Source organism: Condylura cristata, unplaced genomic scaffold (genome assembly GCF_000260355.1).
Source record: "Condylura cristata isolate star-nosed mole 26May11 unplaced genomic scaffold, ConCri1.0 scaffold00029, whole genome shotgun sequence".
Classification (NCBI taxonomy): Eukaryota; Metazoa; Chordata; class Mammalia; order Eulipotyphla; family Talpidae; genus Condylura; species Condylura cristata.
Window position 1 is genome coordinate 14,606,686 of NW_004567130.1, and position 20,383 is coordinate 14,627,068.

Consider the following 20,383-nt stretch of genomic DNA (forward strand, 5'->3'; position numbering starts at 1 on the left):
AGACCGGAGGGGTTTTCGAGGCTTCTGAGTCTGTTCAGAGTATGGCTGTTGCCTTGGGGGGCTCCGGGCTGCAGCTCTCTCCATCTCGAGTGTCTGACCCAGATCAGACAAGGCGGCGCAGCACGCAGGCACCCTTCGCGCGGATTCTCAGGCACCAAGTTACATAATCACTTCTGATTTTCATTTTGACACTGAGGCAGTGGAGATTAGATACAAGTCCTGCTGAAGGTACCAGAAATTGAAAATGAAAATTAACTCTGACCCGGCAACCTTCACTACTTCCCTCGGGCCAGCCCTGCTGCTGCCGGCGCTCTTAGGGAAGGCAGTGCCGGGTGGGGGTGTTGGAGGTTAATCGAATGGACCTGTGTTCCTGGTGACAGACCAGAGGCCTCCAGACTGCCTCTGTTAGTAGCAAGTGGCGGTGGACGGGGCAGGAGGTGAGCTGATGGCCTGGAAAAGCTTTAGGGAGCTCTTCTCGGATACGGAAGCGTGGAGCTCAGCTGTTTGGGGGTGGAGAGGGTGCTCTTGAGCTTCCCCGGTGATGGGGATAGCTCAGCTGGACTGCAAGGGGACAGCGCCTGTTCAGTGGCCTCCGAGAGCAGGCCCAGCCCCCAGGCCGCGTTGCGTGCTGAGGCATGATGGCTCCCGGGACTGTCCAGGCCTCACCGTTCAGCGACTCTGTCCTCCGTGCCAGGCGCTGTGTGGAACCCTTGGTGTTCTTAACTTCATTTCATCTTCCCAGCAGCCTCTGGGGTGGACTCCATTATTATCCCCACTTCGCAGAAGAGGAGTCTGAGGTGCTCGCTGAGGCTCAGTGAAGTCCCAAACCTCGGTCGTGGTGGGACTGGACTCTGTGCCCATGTGTTAACAGCCCTTGAGGGCCCCCATGGGGAGGGCAGTTGCCATCACCTTGCCCTGACCATCTCTATCTCTCCCTCAGGTTTTCCACCAAGTACTGGATGTCTCAGACATGCACGGTCTGCGGCAAAGGGATGCTGTTTGGCCTCAAGTGTAAAAACTGCAAGTAAGTGGCTGTGCCTGGAAGCAGCTTTTCACGGAGCCTGTTGTCCCGCCATCCTGGGCTCTGAGAGAGCTTATGGCAGGGTGGCTTCGTGGCTCTCTGGAGACTTGCATGCTCTGTTCCTCAGGAATGTCTTAGATGAGCACCTGAACTTGAGCAAAAGGTCCAGGAGAGCAGTTCTGAAAAAGAACCAGCTGATTGTGATGCTGGGGCTGCATAAAGCTATCTGAGGCAGAGTGACAGCCTGCATTTCCCTAATTATTACTGTGGAGCAACATTTTTTTAAAGTTTTATTTATTGATGCATACAGAACTGGGGTATAGGCCAGAGGCTCAGGGGTGGTGAGAGGGTTCACTGGAGACAGAGTGGGGAGCAGAACAGGTAGATGGACAAAGTGCACTGCTGAGGGAGCAGTGGGCAGGTCAGGAGAGGTCTGCCGTGCCATGTGGGTCAGCTCTGGGGCGAGGATCAAACTCGTGGCTGCAGCCAGCTTGTAGTGCTGCGTCCTAACCCTTTGCACCACCGGGGAGGGTCTGGATTGACATGCTTTTTTCTTGAGTTGACCAGTTACGAAGTATTTTAGGCTCTGCGGGCCAGGGGGTATTGGTTTCAACTACTCAGCTCTGCAGTGTACCTCAGAAGCAGACACGGACAGTATCTGTACACGTGCGTGGGGTGCACTTGTTTATGCCTTTGAGATCTTACTTACAGAAACGGGCTGTAGGCTTGGCTTTGGCCCTGGCTAGTTGGCCCACCCTTGAGTTAAAGTTTGCCAAGTCCTTTTCTCCTTTGTCTTGCCTTCTCATTCTACCTCTCTGTGGGGTGGAGGCTAGGATTCCCGCCCCACACCCCCAGTTTACAGATGTGAGAACGAGTGTTAAAAGAGGGACCAGTTGCCCACCTGGGCCACGCCTGCAGTGGCCGTCAGGACCGGAGCCCTGAGCCTCGCGCTCTGTCCTGTCTGTGGCACCGCGTCGGTCTCAAGGCCTTCCAGGCCGCAGCATGTGGACAAGGGCAGGAGCCCTCGTGGGCCCTGGAGTCAGGCTGAGATGGGCTTGACCCGGCCCTGCGCTTCGGGCCGTGACGGTGGCCGCCGCCTCACCTTGCCGTTGGCGCTCTGGGCTGCTCCGCCTCCTCCACGCAGGCTCTGACTTGTGTCCTCCGCCAGAAGCTGCCAGCGTCTTGCCGGCCTTCCCTCTCCCTCCGCGAACGGGCACTGAATATCCCTCTGGTCCAGTCACTGTCACATTGGCAGTCACTTTCAGTTGTCTAAGATTACAGACGAATGTGTGTTTGCTTGCTAGGAGCCCCTTCTTGTCCCGCCCAGGAGGGGCCCTCTCATTTGGGTCCCTTTAGGCCTCCCTCTGCCCCAGGATGGGGGAGAGCGGCAGGGCAGTGCTCACCCCTAGCCTGGATGCCTCTCGCCTGGGTAACGAAGGTAAGGCTGGGCGGGCCCTGGAGTTGCGGGACTCATTCATTCCCAAGGAGTCTTGAGCCCCACAGCATAAGGAGAGGCGGCAGCCGTAATTACCCAGCACTGGTACTTGGGGGCCCGTGTCCCCCACTCCATCCTTCACAGACCCAGCTCCTCTCAGGCAGCCCGGGTGGCGGACCCTGTTCCTTCTGACCGCAGAGGGCACAGACGGGTCCTTGGTCCGAGCTGAAGCTGCCCGATGTCCCTGCACACTGCTGCCCCAGGCCGTCTCAGCAGGGCGTCTCATGCCACGGTCAGGTGTGGGAAGCCCGCACCTGCCGAGTGAGGGCTTTGAAGTCAGGTAGTGGGTGGTGGGGACATGGGAGCTGCAAGGCCCGGCACCCCACGCCGTGACAGTTCCAGCAGTACGGGCCGAGCCCCGCGTGGCTTGCTCCTGCTTTCTGTCCTGAAGTGATGAGCAGAGGTGCAGGCCCTGCCCAGGCGGTCACCCCCAGCAGGCAGCGCGCTCTGAAACGCGGGCGCTGGGTGTGAGTCTCAGACACAGCCCGTGTCACCTGGGGCCTCCGTCGCCTGGCTGCCTCTGGGTGCAGCCCGCGTCCCCCGCTGGGCCGTGGGAAGGAGCCAGGAGCCAGCAACGTGCTCGCCCCAGATGCCAGGGCTTCCTCCGCGTGTGCGGAAGCGGCTGCTGCACGGCAGCCGCGGAGGTGGGACCAGGGTGTGGCTGGATCCGACCGTGGGTTTCACCGACTTGCTCAGCCGTGGGAAGACTGCCGGAGCGGCCGGAGCAGAGCCGCAGTGGCTGCGGCCTTCGGGCAGCGTCAGGGAGTCTGGCGGCGGGCGGCGTGAGCTGAGCCTGGCTTTGTCTCCAGCGTGCGGCTGAGAGCGCCGAGGGTGTCGCCCACTGGTGTTGAGCTTGCTCCTCTGTGAGTCGAGTCCTGTAGCGTTTGCATAGTTACGCGAGGCTGGGTGGCCCTTGCGCAGGCTTCCAAAAACTGGCCCGGATTGGGGCGGATGGATAGGCCGACCAGAGGCTTAGGCGAACAGGACTGGGGAACACACAGACCCCAAGTTCGAGGAGCCTGGAGGAAGACACAGCTACAGAGAAATGAGTGGGAAACTCAAGCACCGGCATGAAGAGCAGCGCAGGGGAAATTTCAGAGGGGGGCCCCAAGGCCAGGGCAGCAGCTTCTTGGGGAAAACATTCACTTACTCCCAAGTGTTACTGGCATCCGCAGTGCACTGGGCACTGTTCTGGCTAGAGGGGAAGAACAGTGAAGGAGGCAGACAAAGCCCTGCCCTCGTGGGCTTACAGGCTGGCGAGGCGGGCAGCAGACAAGCAGCAGAAGTGTATTAGTGAAGCAGAGCATCTGTCCACATAGTGCTAAGTACCAAGGAGAAGAACAAAAGAGAAGAGAAACTAGAGCCAGAGAAGGGGCTGCTGTTTGAACCAGAGTGTGCAGACAGCTTTGGAAATTGGTCCAGGTAATCTCCTGCTGTCCTGAAGCACCCCAGAGACGTGGGTGTGAAGCTGCCCTGAGCGAGCGATCCTGAGGGAAGCTCCTGGGTGCTGCTGGTTCCACAAAACACCTGGGTGGCTCAGGACCAGCGGCCTCAGCGTCACCTGCGTCAACTGGGCTGGCTGGGCCCCAGGTGAGCCAGATCTGACGCTGTGCTTATAGACTGTCCTGGGATTCCAGCTCAGGTTCAAGGGAGAGAAACACTGCTCCAGGGAGCTCCAAACCCCTTTTTGTGGCAGATTTTGTTTTCAGACTGTGTCTCTCCACGTTGAGTGTGTGTGAGAATTCCCTGAGGGTGACTCACACACAGGTTCCCTGGGCCCAGCCTGCAGGCTGTGATGCAGCAGGTCTGGGAGTGGCGGCCACCCAGAACCTTCCTCACAGGTCCCCAGGTGACGCCTGTGCAGCTTGGTCCCAGGACCCCGCTCTGCAGCAGAGTAGAGGTTTGACAAAAGCAAGCTTCACTTCCAGCCTGACACCCAGCCTCATACTGTCACTAGGTGGCTCATTCAGGCTCTTTGCTGTGACGCCCCTTGGCCACCCTCTGTAGACACAAATCTTGGTCGTCATTGTGTCTTCAGCAAATTCATAGGAACCCGGCTGTCAGTCACACACTGCAGGGTGAGTGACACTCAGGCTTCTACCCTTGCCGGCCTCTGTGGTTGCCACCTGCAGTCTGGAATGCAGAAGGGGCTTGACAATGTGGCTCTTGGGCACACGCGCCCGGTTGTGGACACCTGGAGCACGGTGTGGGCACGTGTAAGTGGGCACACCTGAGCCTGGAGGCCGAGGCCAGGGGTTGTGTCACTCGGAGCTGGCGGTAGGCTACGGGGAGCAGCTGCCAGAAGGCACCAGGGAGGGCCAAGGAGAAAGTAGGGCTTTCCCGGGCCTGGGAGGCCTCCGAGCTCCCCGCCTCTGGCCGGTTCGCCCTGTCCGCCTCTGGCTTGCCCCCCACAACTGGCGTAGAGAAGCACGCGGAAAGCCGCTCAGAGATCCGGGACCTCCGTTATCTGCTGCCTGAATCAGCAGAGAACCTGCCCTGTGCAGGCTTGCAAATGCACACACACATCGCGCACACAGTCCATAGTTTAATCCAGACTCCGCTGCTGATTGGTTGAATGATCACTTCTGAACCGATTTCTTCCTCTGTAGAACAGGAAAAATAATAACCTACTTCACCAGGTTGTTTAAAAACAATAAGGGACACCAGTCAGTAAGGTAAAATGCTCAGCCTGGTATCTGGCCCAGCACTAGAGCTTAGTAGTTGAAAGTGAATACTGTTACTTTATGAATTAATTTGGGGGTCCCTGCTCCACCAGGAAGCAAGCATGCTGCCTGTCTAACCCCCTTCCCTCCTGCTTGGGTTTAATGCCCACTTCCTCCGGAATGATCATCAGCTGTCTTGTTGGCGCTCTGAATAGGGAGATTAATGAACTAATGGGAAATTATGCTCAGAAGGCAATTTGCAGTTATCTAAATCGAGGCGTTTTCATCTAATAGGTTTGTGAGCGCAGGATGGAGTTGAGTTCTCAGTGGCAGGATGCCAGCACGGTCCGTGCGTTGTCTGATGACTGCGGACTCAGCTGGCTGAAGTTAGCTTTGCAGTCAGATGCCGGAGGATTTCCCGGCCCTCATCCTTGCTGTTTGCATCCTTCCTCCTCCTCACAGTTCTCCGGCAGAGCTGAGGTCTGGTTCCTTGGAAGCCTCGTCAGTGCTATCTGCATGTCTTGCAGGAGAGTGCACAGCAGTGTTTTGGGTGACTTGTGCTCTAAAGAAACAAGGGTGCTTATTTTCCTGCCAGCGCAGGAGTATGGAAGGGAGGGGGCGTCTTGCACACCTCCCGTGGAGAAGCAGCATGCTAACACTTGCTCGTGCTAACACGTGCTCGTGCTTGCCCCACCCCACACCCTCCTTTTATAGACGGTCCTGGTTAGGTCCATCGCCCCGCCTGACATTTACCACTTGGAGGATTCTCCGCCACCATTTGAGGCACAGAGGTGAAAAAGACCAGGTTGCTGTCCTCAAGGGCCTCACTTCAGACAAGCCCAGGCCCTAGCTCTGGGTCATGGGAGAAGCTTAAATTAGAGCTGCTGAGACTTTCCCTGCACTCGTGGTGCAGACTCTGGGGACAGGGCTAGGAATCTGCCTTTTTAATGCTTCTAGATAATTCCTGTTGCACTAGAGTGTAAGTGAGGAACAAGGATCAAGAGGGAGGAAGGAACAAGGAGTAACTGCTGTCCAGGGGGAGCTTCAGTTCTAAGGATGCCTCTGCATCACGCACACCGTGGCGGGCTGTCTCTCCAAGGCTCTGGGACTTGAAGGCAGAGCAGGAGTCAGCCGGGCGGCGGGGTAAGGGTGTGCCAGAAGGGGGAAGCGGCATAGGCAGAGCCTTGGCTCAGGATGGAGAGAGCCTGCCGGTCCGTGTTTGGCAGCTGTTTGTCGCAGGCAGGGCCCGGGTGGAGAGGAGGCCGATGGCCTCTGCAGCCCCAGCGCGGACCCTGCCGCCCAGGCTCCCGCGTGCCCCCCGGGCGCCCTTCCAGCCCGTCCTGGGAGCGCAGTCTACTCTGCTGCCCTCATCACCCGAGTGGGTCATCAGGAGGAGCCGGGATCTGGGCTGCTCTGAGTCCCCTGCTCAGAGGCTCTGTATTGGCTGTGAGACACCTTGCAGAGGCTCCTTTTTCTCTAGGACCATTGATTACCCATTCTTCTGCTTGGAAGACAGACGATGAAATTGGTGGCCACGAAGCACGAAGCACAGCCCTCCCTCGCCCTGTGCAACTGGAAGTCTTGTTCACCTTCCCTCATGATCTCACTTAGCAGCTGTGACAGGCGCCACCTCTCACAGCTCAGACCTGCGGCCTCTGGAGGCTTGCAGCTTGCAGGGGCCTGGGAGTGAGCCTGACCTCCCCCACGTGACTCAGAACTACAGACTAGACCTCCAAACCCAGCCTCCTTGCTTCTCGGCCGGCAGAGTGTAATGCAGGGTCCTCTGGGATCCAGCTGAGACTAAGGTCACTTGAAACCATATCCTTGCTTAGTTTGCCCATATCCTGCTCGAAAACATCTTGCTCCCCCCGCGGTGAAATAGGTTTAGTTGGGAGAATTGCTCCCATAAAGTACTTGCAAGATTACCCCTAGCAGGATCTGCTCCTAAGGAGCCCAGCTTTCCAGCAGTGAGCCAGCAGCAGACCAGACCCAGAGCCGCAGAGGCTGAGTCAGGTCCTGGCTCTACCACTTCCCAGCTGTGGGATTCTGGGCAAGTCTCTAAGCCTCTCTGATGTGAGATGTAAATTGAGGCTAATACCTTCATTATGCCACGAAAACCACACGAATGCATTGGGGATTCTTTCGAGTCAGAATCTTTAAAAGTTCTGTCCTGCATTTTGTACTCGAAGTCCGTGTCCCAGGCGGCCGGGGGGTGGAGGCTGGAGGCTGGCCCAGGTCAGCGCAGCGCCCCAGCCAAGGGCAGTGCCCCCTTGGGTAGGGCTGAGGCGTCAGCCGTCATTTCCTGAGTAGGAAGGGGGCTGCTGGGAGCCGAGTTTCTGGGCAAACACACACTTTCCAGTCTGTGGCAAGGCTGTGTCCACGCGCTTATTGTCCAGGTCACCCTGCTGCACGGACCTCACTGGCGTGCCAGAGTCCGCGTCTCGCTTCTCATGCAGCCCGACTTGCTCGAGTCCCGTGCCTGTGCCGTCAGCATCTTGGCGTTGACGCGCGCTTCTTTCTGGTCTGTGCGCTCTCCCAGCCCACGTTTCTGCATGGAAATAGAAGGGTTTAATCTGAAAACGTCCTGACTTCACGAAATGGCTGCAGCCACAGGTAGTGAGGAGAGAAGAGGGTGCAGGAGAAGTGAGCGATGGCTGGGCTCAGCCACGGGGCGCACCAGTTTTCTCAGCCGTTGGAAAACTGGGGGGAAGATGAGCTCTGAAGTTCAGCTGCTGTGAAGCTCCTGGAAGCTTCAGGAATTTGTACAACAGGCAGGATATTGGCAGGATGTGATTATGAGCATGCGTTTTGGAGCTCACCAGCTCGAAGCCCGAACTTACTGCATTACTTACATTAATAGAAACACTTCAGTGCGTGGTGATCTTAATTGGAATGATGGCCCCTGTATGTGTTTTTACTTACCATAAGCAAAAGGGTTGGGCCCGATTACAGTTGTGTGCGAGGAATGAGCACAGCTCTGCTGGCGGCCGAGGTGGGGACTGGATGTGGTGATGGTGATGATACCATGCATTGAGGGTGAGATGATCATGTCAGACACTTGGTTGCACATTTGACATTGTCTCATTCTTGCAACAACCACTGGAAGGTTAGGGCTGCGATTATCCGCATTTTACAGATGTGGAAACTAAATAAATAGCCGAGATGTCTCATGGTAAGGGGTCCGCTTCTCAAAACCACTTGTCCCTCTCACTGGCCGTCTAGATCTTAACCACGTCCGTGGCCCAGGCCCGACCACACAGAATGCTCCTCCCCCACGCCCCGAATGGAACTTGCCGAGCGGAGTGTGAGCGCTGATCTCAGCCAGCCCCGGTACAGGGCCCTGTGTGGCTTCCTCGCCCTGCCCAGCGCCACCCTTGAAGGGCCTTTGTGTCGCGCGTACAGCTCTGGGGCCACGCTCCCTTCTCCCGATGGGAGCTGGGGTGACCGGGGCCGGGGAGCATCCTTCTGTGGCTGAACAGTGCTGGGGTCTCCTGATTGTTTCCATTGTCTCCCTGGAGCCTGAGGTCTATCTGCATGTGGGTGTCCCGCCTCTGGACCCACGGTGGGTTTCCTGGAGTTGTAGGCGGGAGGCCTCAGCACCCCTGAGTTGTCAGCAGTCGGGGAGGAGTGATTCGATGGCCTCTAGAGAGTAACAGAGAGGTTTCTAGGCACCTTGGCTCACACGAGAGCCCACAGGGGAACCAAAAGGAGATGACACCCAGCTGGTGCCCTGATGGCCTTTGACATAAGCCATGTTACCAGAGGGGCCGATTTGGCTTAGGGACTTGGCAAGACGTCTCAGGAGTGCTGGTCCTAGGGACCTGGAAGAGGAAAGGTCGGGGGAGAGAAGAGGAGGGGACAGGGGTGACCCCAAGCGGGGATCTTCTCTGCCTTTTCATTGGGAAAATCCCCTGCCATTGAGGGTCTTTCCAGAATATTTAGTGAGCCTTCGCCTGCCCATCTAAAGTCTCCATTGGTTACCCTTTGCTCATCAAGCTCTGCTTACCGTGCCTTCCTCCTCTCCGACCGCTTTCCTCCTCCGGCCAGAGCCCTGCTCCAGCCATGACCCCCGCAGGCGGTGTGTGCCGCTCGTCGCACATCTGTACCTGCCCTTTATTGCTTCCGCCTGCATCTTTCTTGCACACCTCTGCTAGCTCCTGCTCATCTCTCAGGCTCAGCTCAGTCAACACTTCCTCCAGAGTGCCATGCCCTGCCCTGCCATCTATACACCGTGCCACGCACCCGCTGCCCTGACCCGACAGGATTGTGCGGGGTGGGGCCGCGTCCGGGTCGTGGGCACCTGTGGGTTAGCGCTGCCCGGCACACAGTGCCCCTGTGTTTGTTGGTGGGTCTCGGAAAGACCCGTGGAGGGACAGTGGTTCTTGCCCACCCAGGGCCCTGAGAACCTGGTTCCCGTCAGTGGGACGGCTGTAGTGGGATTGTTGAGGCAGTGGGGGTTTGAGCTTGAAAAGCCAAGAGGACGGGCTTCAGACCTAGACAGTAATTCCTCGCTGGGAGACACTGAGAACAGGATGAAACTCGGCATCCTCGTCCTGTTCTGGTGCAGATGCACCATCCTGGCTTGGGGATGTTCACTGAGCCTCCGTCTTCTCGACTTTGATGTGGGTCTGATCACAGCCGTGGCTCGTGGGATGGTTCAGAATACCTGGCCCGTCAGAGCCCTCGGCTCAAAGGTGACACTCGTCTCACATTTCCTCCATGAAGGCCCAGGAGCCGGGCTTTTAAAGTGATTTTCTGTGTGGAAAATCTTGCTCAGATGCATTGCCAAGAGAGCTGGTGTGGGGTGAAAGGAAGAGAAGAAACTAAGGATCTGGCTGCTCAGAGCAGACTTGTCATAAGGTGGCGAGGATTGCCCAGCGACCCGTGATCCCGCGATGACCTCACCCGCGGGAGGTCATCCTCCTGTCCTCCTGGGAGGCGGCTGCTGTGACCCCAGCCTGCCCGCACCTGGTGCCAGGTCCGCACCTGCTCCGCTGGCTGCTGGGGCCCTGTCAGTCTGCGGGGGGGGGAGTAGAGAAGAACGACTGTCCCCGAAGTTCTGGGAAAGGCCTGTGGAAGCCCAGTTTGCTTCTGGACAAGTCCCTGCCCTCACATCCACGAAGAAAGTAGGTGCATGCTAGCGTGTCACAAACTGGGGGGAGAGGGGGCGCGGAGATGAGGGGGAGCGGGGAACAGTGGCCATTTTTCACAAACGCCTTTGCTAGTCTGTTCATGCGCCTGCCCCAGTCGCCGCCTTTGACAGGCTCTCCCTTCCTCTTCGGCGCTCTCTGTCCTCCTCTCTCGTCTCCCTGGTATTTATCCAGCATGCCTTATGCACCAGGTGTTGTAAGTGGGGTCAGGGAGGAGTCTACGAAGATAAGGAGAACCCAGAGTCTGCCCCAAGATAAATCCGCACGTTTAACATCAAGGGAGAGAACGTCTCACTTCACCAGCAGCTCCTTCGGGCATTGCAACATTCCGCAGAAGCCACTTCCCTTGACGACTGAAGCTAACCCTGCAAGGCTCTGGCTGTTCAAAAAAATTCTTTGTAGTGAAAGCTTTAAGTTTATCTAGTCTAGGTGAGGTGCGTGGGGGTTGCTGGCGCACCTGGTGAGGCTGCAGGTGTGTTTCAGCTGCCTCCTGCCTGCAGGGACCTGGCCCTGCCGCCTGGGGCTGAGTCTGCTGTGGCTTGGCAGTCGAGGGGCCTGAGCTCAGCAAGGTGTCGTCTCCTTGGTCTGGGCACACCTGTGCTCGCGCTCAGGGCGGCCTGACCCCAGGCTTCTCGCCCTGCTGGACTCTGCCCTGCCCCGGGCGTCTTTCAGAGCCACCTCCTGAGTCACAAGCTCCTCCGGCGTGTCTGGTGCAGACACGTGTTGGTCTTCAGCCGTCCCCTCACGCCCCTGGCTTTCCTCCTGCTGGGACGAAGCACCAGGAGAACCAAAAGTCAAGGACTGTGGTCTAGAGAGACACGGGGCCGAGGTGCACAGAGGGCTTGGTGGCAGCAAGCGCTCTTTGGGCGCCCAGTGGCGACCTGTGCCGCCTCTCACAATCCTGGCATCTCAGTGGGGCTCCCGTCTCTACGGACCTTGACACACAACTCAAGGGCCAGTGGTTGGCTTGTTGGAGAGATGCGAGGGCAGAAGCCGCGCTGACCGGCGTCAGCCAGTTCCCCAGCTTGGCTGCCCCGGGCTGGCCCTCGCGGTGGCCAGGGCGACTCCTGGCCTTGCCCACCGGCCTTGCTTTGCTGCTCACGACTTCTGACCCCTGACCCATCCCTCTTGCTCCTCCCCCCAGCCTACACCCCCCCGCCCCCCATTGCCCTCCTCCCCTTCAGTTGCTGTGTTTTCGCGCCAGCCCGCTGTCTGTTTGCCTGTTGTGACCCCTCCCCATAACGCAAGGGCCCCTCCACCGGCCCTGTCGTGTCCCCGGGAACTGGGGCAGAGTGTGCCCGGTTAAGTGCGTGTTGGAAGAGCAGAGCTGGCTACGTGCAGTGCCATCAGGGTGTGACGCGGCGCCAGCTCTTCCCCGGGGGGCCGGGGCCCTCACTGTCTCTGGCAGTCTGGAGGCCCAGAGAGGAGAACACGGGGCGAAGGCAGGCAACTGGCGGCGGGGGGAACAGGTGCGGCTTCGGCTTGGGTCCGAGGAGACGCTGTCATTCCCAGGGCGCGCCCCTTTCCTTCCCTCACGTGGGAGGTGAAGCCGGGAGAGGAGGCGACAGTGGCACCTGCAGCATCATTTGACCTGGACTCGGGGTCTTGTCCAGATTTGCCGGACCTCAGTTTCACAGTCCGACATGGTTGTGGCAATAGTTCCTAACTTTTAGGGCTGTTGAGAGGACTAAAGGCATCGCATAAGTCTGCAGGACGTTCGTGCTGCATGGTCAGGGCCGCAGAGGTGCTTTCTCTGGCTGATTTCTGTCCTGCGGTTTTTTTTTGTTTTTTTGTTTTGTTTTGTTTTGTTTTGTTTTTTTAAGATTTATTTCTTTGTGAATACAGAACTGGAGTACAGACCAGAGGTGTGGAAGGTGGGACGGTTCACCGGAGACAGAGTGGGGAGCAGAACAGGCAGACCGAATGAAACACCCTGCTAGGGGAGCAGCGGGTGAGACAGGAGAGGTCTGCCGCACCGTGTGGGTGGCGGGGATCGAACTCGTCCTGCAGTGGCTTCGGCCTTCATAGTGCTGTGCTTTAACCTGCTGCGCCACCAGGGAGGGCCCGTGTCCTGCATTCTTAGTGACATTCGTAGCCGAGAGCGCCCCGTGGCTTCCGAGGGTCGTAGACATTGGATGCCACAAGCTGCTGCTGCTCTTTGAAGATTCCAAATTGTCTAAGCAACTTTTCTCCAGTCTAAGTCAGTAATTACTCAACACCCCCTCGTAATTTCGTCATCTTTATGTAGCAGCTTCACATTTATTTATTTACAGTGTGAGGCTTTTTAAAAAGTAAATCTATTTATTTAAAGACAAAACTGTATCTGTTTAATATCATCAGTCGTGTTTACTTGTTCTTAAATATCACAGGATAACCACTTTTTGGTAGTTCTTTTCTTCAAGCTGGGGTCTAAATGAGATCCACACATTTCATTTGATCTATAATAGTTTTATGGCTTTTTTTAAGTATCTATTAGAGTGAATTAAAAATCAGCATCTCTTGCTATTAACAGAGAGTCATCAAAAACAGACACTTTAGTGGGAAGACACCTTCCTTGAGTTGCTCAGTGTCGCCTGGCACAGCCGGGCGGGCGCATGCTGGCAGGAGGTGGCGGTGCGGGGGCACAGGGAGCCGCCGATGGAGACCTGGGCAGGGAGACGTTGCCCCCACACTCCCAGGTCCCACGTCTGACTTCTCAGGTCAGAGGGGAATTCAGGGCCCTACTGAGGCCTGAAAAGACCAAACATGAGAAGAACTGAGGAAACACGCAGGCACACCCCAGCCCGCGGACCGCAGGGCGTCGGTGGGGCGCGCGTCCTGACCGGCACAGAGCCGGGGTGGGGGGGCCTGCTTTGGCCGGCTGCGGCGTCTCCTGCAGCAGCACGGGCCGGACCTGCCCCGCAGTCATGCTTCTGTAAGGATTCTGCTTGTCTGGGGGCCCCTCTCCGAGAATCCCTGCGCTGGACTAACTGGAGGGAGCCACAGCTCATCTCTGTCTGGGCGTTCCAGCCACTGTTAAAACGCTCAGGTGAGCTGCTGGCCCGCGAGAGGGTGAGGACAGGGCAGAGCCCCCTCGGGTAGAGTCAGCCGCTGAGCAGCCTGGGCGCAGCCGCCAGCTAGAATGTAGCTGCTTCAGGCCCAGCGGTGAGGAAGCCCAGCGCCAGCAGCGCAGCCCGCCGTGACGTGTCCAGCCCTGCGGGCATGAAACGCTGGAGGAGAACGTCGGAGCCAAGCCGTAGTGGCTCGGGGCTTTAATTTTCCCCTGAAGTCAGGCAACGGTATGAGGAAGACGGGGTGACATCTGAGACGCGTTTCCAGGGACGACGGTTGCCCCCGAGCCCCTAAACGCCTTTCCTGTTACCAGCCTCATTCTGACTGGCGGCCTGGGCGGAAAGCCAGAGCCCACTTCTGGTGCCACGGCCCAGGTTTTGTGCCAGGACAGGTCATTAACCCCAGGGTGCCTGTGCCACAGGAGGAGGGTGACACCTGTTTTGTGAGGTTGCGCTGAAGCGCCAGGGACGCATGCGCACGGCGTGTTCGGCCCTGTGGGCGGGGTGCGTCTTCACGTGCACAGTGGCCATTAGCAGGCCTGGGCGAGCGTGGGTGGCCATAGGCACTCTCTGCTGGGAAATCCTAAAGGGCGCGAGGCCTGGTGGGCTCCGACAGTGACGTAGTTGCTGCGCACGCTGAGCCCCGGGGCCTCCCGCGCGCCAGCCGGCCTCGCTCTGGACGCCCGGGGGCACCTTTGCCGCGGCTGCCCGGCCACCTCCCGCCCGGCCCGCAGTCCTGGCAGCCTCGGAGCAGGGAGTGTGGCCCGGCCCTCTGTCTGCGTGTCCATCCTCCTCTCTTGCTCTCGCAGGTTAAAGTGCCACAACAAATGCACCAAAGAAGCCCCGCCCTGCCATCTCCTCATCATCCACAGAGGAGGTAAGTACTCAGCGCTTGCTTCCCTGGGGTGGGGGCTGGGGGTCGGCCATTTCAGAGAATGCCCACACAGGCCCCCTGATTCTGGGTACCCCGACCCCCGACACCACCTGTGTCCTTCCTTTCCCTCTGCTGCCTTTCTTCCTGGCCTTCTCTCTGCTCTTCCCTCCTCCCACCCCCATGCTGGCCCCCGCTGGCCCCTGCCCTGTGCTGTGTTCTAGTACTGTGGCCTCCAGGCTCACCTAGCCTTCCCGGACCCTTGTCTCCCTCTCCGAGCTTTCCCTCTCTTCTCTTGCCCCTAGCCCCACTGCGCTCCCACTCTGAAGCATGCTGGCTGGTACGTGCCTTTGTGTGCTCTCCTGGCCCAGGTGGGCCTGCAGGTATGGGCCGCGCGTGCTGCTGCTCTGGGCCTCTGGGGCAGCGCCCCGCCGGGAGCGCCACGCCAGCCTCCCAGCCTGACAGAGCAGGCCTAACTAAGCCGGGAAGAAAGACTTTTCCTTGCCTGCCGAGGACTGGGTGGAAGGCGCTTCCTTGGGCAGCTTCGCAGTTCAGCTTTCCAAATAGCTGCTCTGATTCTGGTCCCTGACTCCAGTGTCCGCACTGTGGTCCTCCCTGGGGGCATCCGTAGGTTTGTGCCTCCTCTGACCATTTAAATTCGTGAAGATGAAAGAAAAAACTTTAATGCCTCAGTCACACCAGCCGCATTCAGTAGCCACATGTGGCCACCCTACTGGCTAGTGCAGACCAGAACACCTTCACTACGGCAGAAGGTCCGCTGGACACTGCTGGTCCAGACCTCTGCTGTTGCACTGCTGGCCCAAGGACCACCGCCATGGGCATCACCTGGGAGCTTGTAAGAACCTCGCAGGTCAACACCTGCATTTTTAACAGCATCTCTGAGCGATGCCTCTGCCTCGGTTGAGAAGGGCTGCTCTGGCGTAGGAGTTGCTGACTCAGACGCCTGCCAGGACAGAGACGGAGCCTACACCCTGGCCAGACAGGGTCCCTGCACAGAGTGAGGGGCCCACAGCTGATGTGGACCTGCCAGCATTTCAGAGAAATGTCCAGAGAGTTTCCTAAGCCACACACAGCAACTTATTAAAATTTTTTAAATTCCTGATGGCCGCCCCCGGTGTCTGGGCTGGATTGGAGCCTTCCAGCCACCCGGGAGCAGCTTAGTGCTGACCTGGGGCGGGAAGACTCTGCCTCCTCTCGGGCACCCCTGGCCTTGGTTGGAGTACACTGAGGGGCACCTGCCCTGTCCTGTGGGTGAACCCAAGTGAAACTTAGAGGCAGCAAATCACTGCTGCTGAAAGTGCTGAGATGTGTTCCAGAGCCACAGGCAGTTGGTTTTCAACGATCTTTGCATTGCTTACGGCCACAAGGGGAGGAGATTGTGAGGAAAGGGAAACTTCACAGCGCTCTTCTCCGACCCCACTCCGTATCTTTAATTAAGAACCATCTGTTCCTTAAACAACTGCGTATGCCCAGAGAGGCTATTTTAGAGCTGGAGTCTCAGCCCTTGAGCCCTGTGATCAGCCTCACGGGGGAGGTTGCCCCCACCAGGGGAGAGGCTTGCTGAAAGGTGCCTGCTCCCAGAGGCTCACATCTGAAGCAGGGCTCCCGCACACCACCCACACAGCTGGGCCCCGTTGGCTGAGAGGTGGCTGGTACCAGTACATGAGAAGCAAAAAGAACTCTCCAGAAGTCTGCCAGTATCTTGCTCCCCCACCCTTCCCTGTTGGTAGGAAGTTGGAAGTGTAGTGGGTTTCCATGGTGATGGCAGCTCAGGCTAAGCAGAGAAATTAAATCCCCGGGTCAGTCCGAAGCTGAACCTTTTCCGCCAAGCTGCCCCTGCTCTGGCCCCACGATAAAACACGGCAGATAAGTCACTACCAGGCATCCAGTCTGAATTTGGGCTGCTCACCTTGGTCCCTTCCTGGGGTCCCAGTTGTTAGCAGAAATAACGGAAGGGTGCTGGGAGAGGGGCTTGGACCACAGGGTTTGTGATCAGGAAGCTTTTGCCTGGCATCGGCCATGTGCCCAGCCATGTGCCCATGTGCTTCTGGGCGTGAGGCACCGGCAGAGGCTGAAAGGGCCAAGCCTTTTTATTCAGAGCCCAGGGTAGCCTTGTGTAGGACATATACTGGCATGTGATGGGCTGCTCAGGCCTGAGAAACCCCAAAGGTGACCCCACAGGTGGTCTCATGCAGAGGTGGCGTGGTGGCCGGCATGAGCTTGTGCACTGATCACAGAGCCCGAGAAAACAGGACAACAGCTGTTTCCAGGAGGCTCAGTTCTGCAGTGAACAGCGTGCAAAACAGTTCAGTGTTGGAAACAGGCACACCAGTCGCTTCTTTCTATTATGACGATTCTGATGGCCAACAGTCATATATTGAAAAATACAAGTTTTTGCAACCTTTTACAGGGCAGGGTGATGGGCGTCCAAAGACCCCCAAATCTGCCTGTTCCAAACGGGTTTTGCCACATCAAGACAGAATATACTCTAGTAAATAAGACCTTCAACAGGAAAGAACCTTAATACAATTATTGTGCAATAAAGAAAAGGGGCAGAACAGATGAAACACCCAAGGTGCCGCCCCTGTGAGTAAATGCCCACCAACCAGGCTGGCCGAAGCGCTGCGGCTCCGGTCTGCGGCACAGGCCACTAGTCTAAGGCCCCTTCGGCACAGACAGAGCAAAGGAGCAGAAGGGGCCAGGCAAATCTGGGAGGAAGAGAGCAGAGACAAAGCACCAGTCAGGATCAAGGCTGCCACGTGAGCCTCTCGCCCACGTCAGTTTCAAGTGGCTCCTTCCGCATCCCCAGTCCAGGGCCGAGAAGCAGGCGCGGCTTCTTCACCCTTCTCTGCACCATGTGCCTCCTCTTTCTCCTCACGCTGCCCCCTTCTTAGGGTGAGGCAGGGAGCGGGAGCCTCCCCTTTCCCTGGGGAGCTCTCTGTTACGCAGCCACAGCACCCCTCCACACTGCTGTGACCCAGCAACTGTCATCTTGTGCCATCCCTTCCATTCTGGGCCGGGCCTGCGAGGTGGGCTCTGAGCTGTGCTCCCCTGCCGTGACATGCCAGTGGTACTTAAATTCCCAAATCACTGTTTTCACCCCTACGGACCCAGCAAGGTTAGTCCGAACGGAGTCCGTGCCGTGCGACATCAACAACCCCCTACGGAAGCCGCCCCGGTACTCAGACCTGCACATCAGCCAGACGCTCCCCAAAACCAACAAAATCAATAAGGTGAGTCTGGGGTGCGAATGGGGGGGATCAGACAGGAAGGGGCGGTTTGGACTGGAAAGCCGCGCACATCTCCCAACACACCTGGGCTGGTGTTCAGGAAAGCCTGGGTGTCATCAGCTGGCGGGGGGAGCGAATGTGCCAGGAACCTGTCAGACTTAGAGAGGGCACGTGGGGATGAGGATGGACGAGAGTGTCCAGGCATGGGAGTCGGGGCCCACCGGAGAAGGGGTTCCTCGTGTTTCAGAGCCGTCCTCTGTTCTGTGAGATGCTTTGCCATCTGCTGGATTAGCTTTGTGCGTGATTTTGGGCATGCAGAAACATCTGTTGAATGAACCACAGGATAGGTTCTCTCTCTGAGCTCCTGCTGGGGGCCAGGGGGTGGGCACGTGTGGGGACCCAGCTCTTTACCAGCTGCTCCAGTCAGCGCCTGGCTGGTTCGGTGGAAAGCAGGGCGCCTCTCTGCATCTTCCTTTGAATTGTGGCCTGGAAATTCCAGTGTGACTGTTGACATCCTTGTTGGGGCCTCAGGTCTGACCCTACCAAAGCAGCCCCTGGGACATTCTCGGCCTCATCATAGGAGGCCAAGGAGGCACATGCCAGCCTGGATGTGCACCTGAGGAGCCCTGCCAGGCAAAACAGGCATCAGCCAAGCACGCGGGAGGCGCCCACCTGTGTTCGCAGGCCACCCACGTGCTGGCTGGGCACCGCACACTGGCAAGGCACAGGCTTTCTCCTCTGCATGGGGGTGGGGGTGACCCCTCCCCAGTCCATTCCCCACAGCAGCCTGAGTGATCTTAATGAGTGTAGTTTGAATTGTGTCACCCTCTGCTGAAAACCAGCTATTGGCTTTCTCTTGGTTTGGAAAATGAATCACTGCTGATGGCAGCGCACGAGGCCGCTCTCCTTCCCGCTCCTTCCCGCTCTCCCTGCCTTTCCACGCCCCCCACTAGAGCCCATATGCTCTTTCCCTCTCGTGCTGACACCCGCTGCTTACTACTAGATCTCAGCCAGGCGCCATCTGGCTCCTTGTGCCATCTTCTGAGCAACTGAGCTCTTGGCCTCTGAAGTCTGGCCAACCCAGCAGCAATGGCGTGTCCCTGAGCCTCAGTTTTCCTGTATGTAACTGGGTCATTCCCATTCTCTCCTGCTGGACACCAAAAACACCAGCCTCCTTTACCGATGTCCGTAGGGTGTGTCGGTCAGGAATTGGGGAAGGGTGTGGCGGGTGGGGTGGTTTGTCTGCTCCGTGATGTTCAGGGAAGCAACTGGGACAACTCACACAGCGGGGTGTTGGCACCAACTGGAACAGGGACAACGCTCACAGGCCACGTCCAGCCCCCCGCTTTCGTGAATGCAGTGGTGTAGGACAGCCACGCTGCCTGCAGTTGCTTTGTGCAGTGGCAGAGTTGAGTAGTGAGAGCAGAGGCCACCCGGCTCTCAGCCCAGAACGTGTACTGTCTGGTCATTTCGAGTGTGCCAACCCCTGATCTGACTCATGTGTCTGATGCTGGACTGGGGTGGTGGAGGCTGGGCCCTGCGGAGGATCTCCTGATCGTGACTTGAGCTCCCTCACAGCGTGGGGCTTTAGGAAAGCCGGGCTGCTCAAGTGGCAGCTCAGGGCTCATGAGCAGCTGGACAGCCAACACCACGGAAGCCGCGGCTCCCTCTGTCCGAGCCCAGGCGCCATCTTGACCTGCCACCTGCCCGGTGTCAGCGGTGTCGGTTCTGTGCCTTAGGAAGTGGTCACGCGCCCGCCGCCAGGGCCGAGACGCAGAGCCCTCCCGACAGCGGGAAGGGGCCAAGAATTCCGGTCGTATTTTAAGATGTCCATGGTGGCTGATGAGAGCACCGGGCTCAGGGAGTCGCTGGGGGAGTCAGTGAAATAATGAAAACAAGCGCACTTCATGTAGTTCCTGGCACATCTTGTGTGCCCAGGAAACGACAGTAGCCATTGTTACCAGCCTCAACCTCGGGGCTGCCAACCACAGTGTCAAGCTGCTGTCACTGTCCTTTGTTATTTACAAGAGAGAGGTCTCTGGGAGAGGGGGTTCCCGCCGCTGGGAGGGCTGCGAGGGCCTCCCCGATGCCGCTCCAGGGCAATAACTGCCCGGCGCCCGTTGGCCCACCCTCCCCGTGGTGTCTCAGGAGCTAGGAGCTCAGCTCCGTCTCCAGGCCTTTCTCTCTGGTTTCACAAGGAGCGTCTCTGTGTCAGGTGGACAGAAACACAGGTCAGCTAGATCAGTGACTGTGACATTGTTCTGCTTGTCTGCCAGCAGGAGAATTTGATAAGAGCGATAAATTAACCTCTATTTAGAAAGTGGCTTTGACATGAAGGGGGACGGGATTTATCATAGGGCTGGCTTATTTTTTCCCATCTTTCTCTTCTCACTGGCTTCACGCAGATCCTTTTTGTCAGGCTATGATGTGGTTAGTGCAAAGATTCCTGAGCCAGTTGGGCCTGCATATCTGTTGCTGTCCATCTCCTCTCCTTTCTAGCTCAGTCAGTCCAGGCTCATGGACGCTCAGCTGCCGCACCCATTGTGGTTAGTGAGCAGGGTGCGTCAGAAGCCTTGACCTTGAAACTCAGTTCCTTCACTGCCATGTAACCATGCAAGATCTCTGTCTGGTTTCACCCTCTGTAATGTGGGAAGTGCAGAGTAAGTGAGACTAGGACAGAGGCTTGAGATGTGTGAAGGGTTTATGCTGGACTCCAGTGTGTGGAAATAGCTTGAGGAAGGAGGGAAAATGAGGAAGAGGAGCGTGAAAGAGATGAAGAAGGAAAGAATAGTAGGATGTGGAGGAGAAGGAGGAGATAGAAGGGTGCTCAGGGGAAGGAGAAGACAGAGGACAAGACAGGAAGGAGGAAGAGGAAACTTAAA

General features: G+C 57.7%; 1 protein-coding gene across 1 annotated transcript in view; it reads left to right on the top strand.

Annotated features, from left to right (window-relative positions):
- Window positions 1-20,383, top strand: part of KSR2 (kinase suppressor of ras 2) — a 339,253-nt gene that overhangs the window by 245,919 nt on the left and 72,951 nt on the right. The window contains exons 7-9 of the mRNA XM_012730806.1: window positions 941-1,024; window positions 14,189-14,256; window positions 17,386-17,504. Coding sequence (XP_012586260.1) covers window positions 941-1,024; window positions 14,189-14,256; window positions 17,386-17,504 — 271 coding nt within the window. The remainder of the gene's footprint in view (window positions 1-940; window positions 1,025-14,188; window positions 14,257-17,385; window positions 17,505-20,383) is intronic.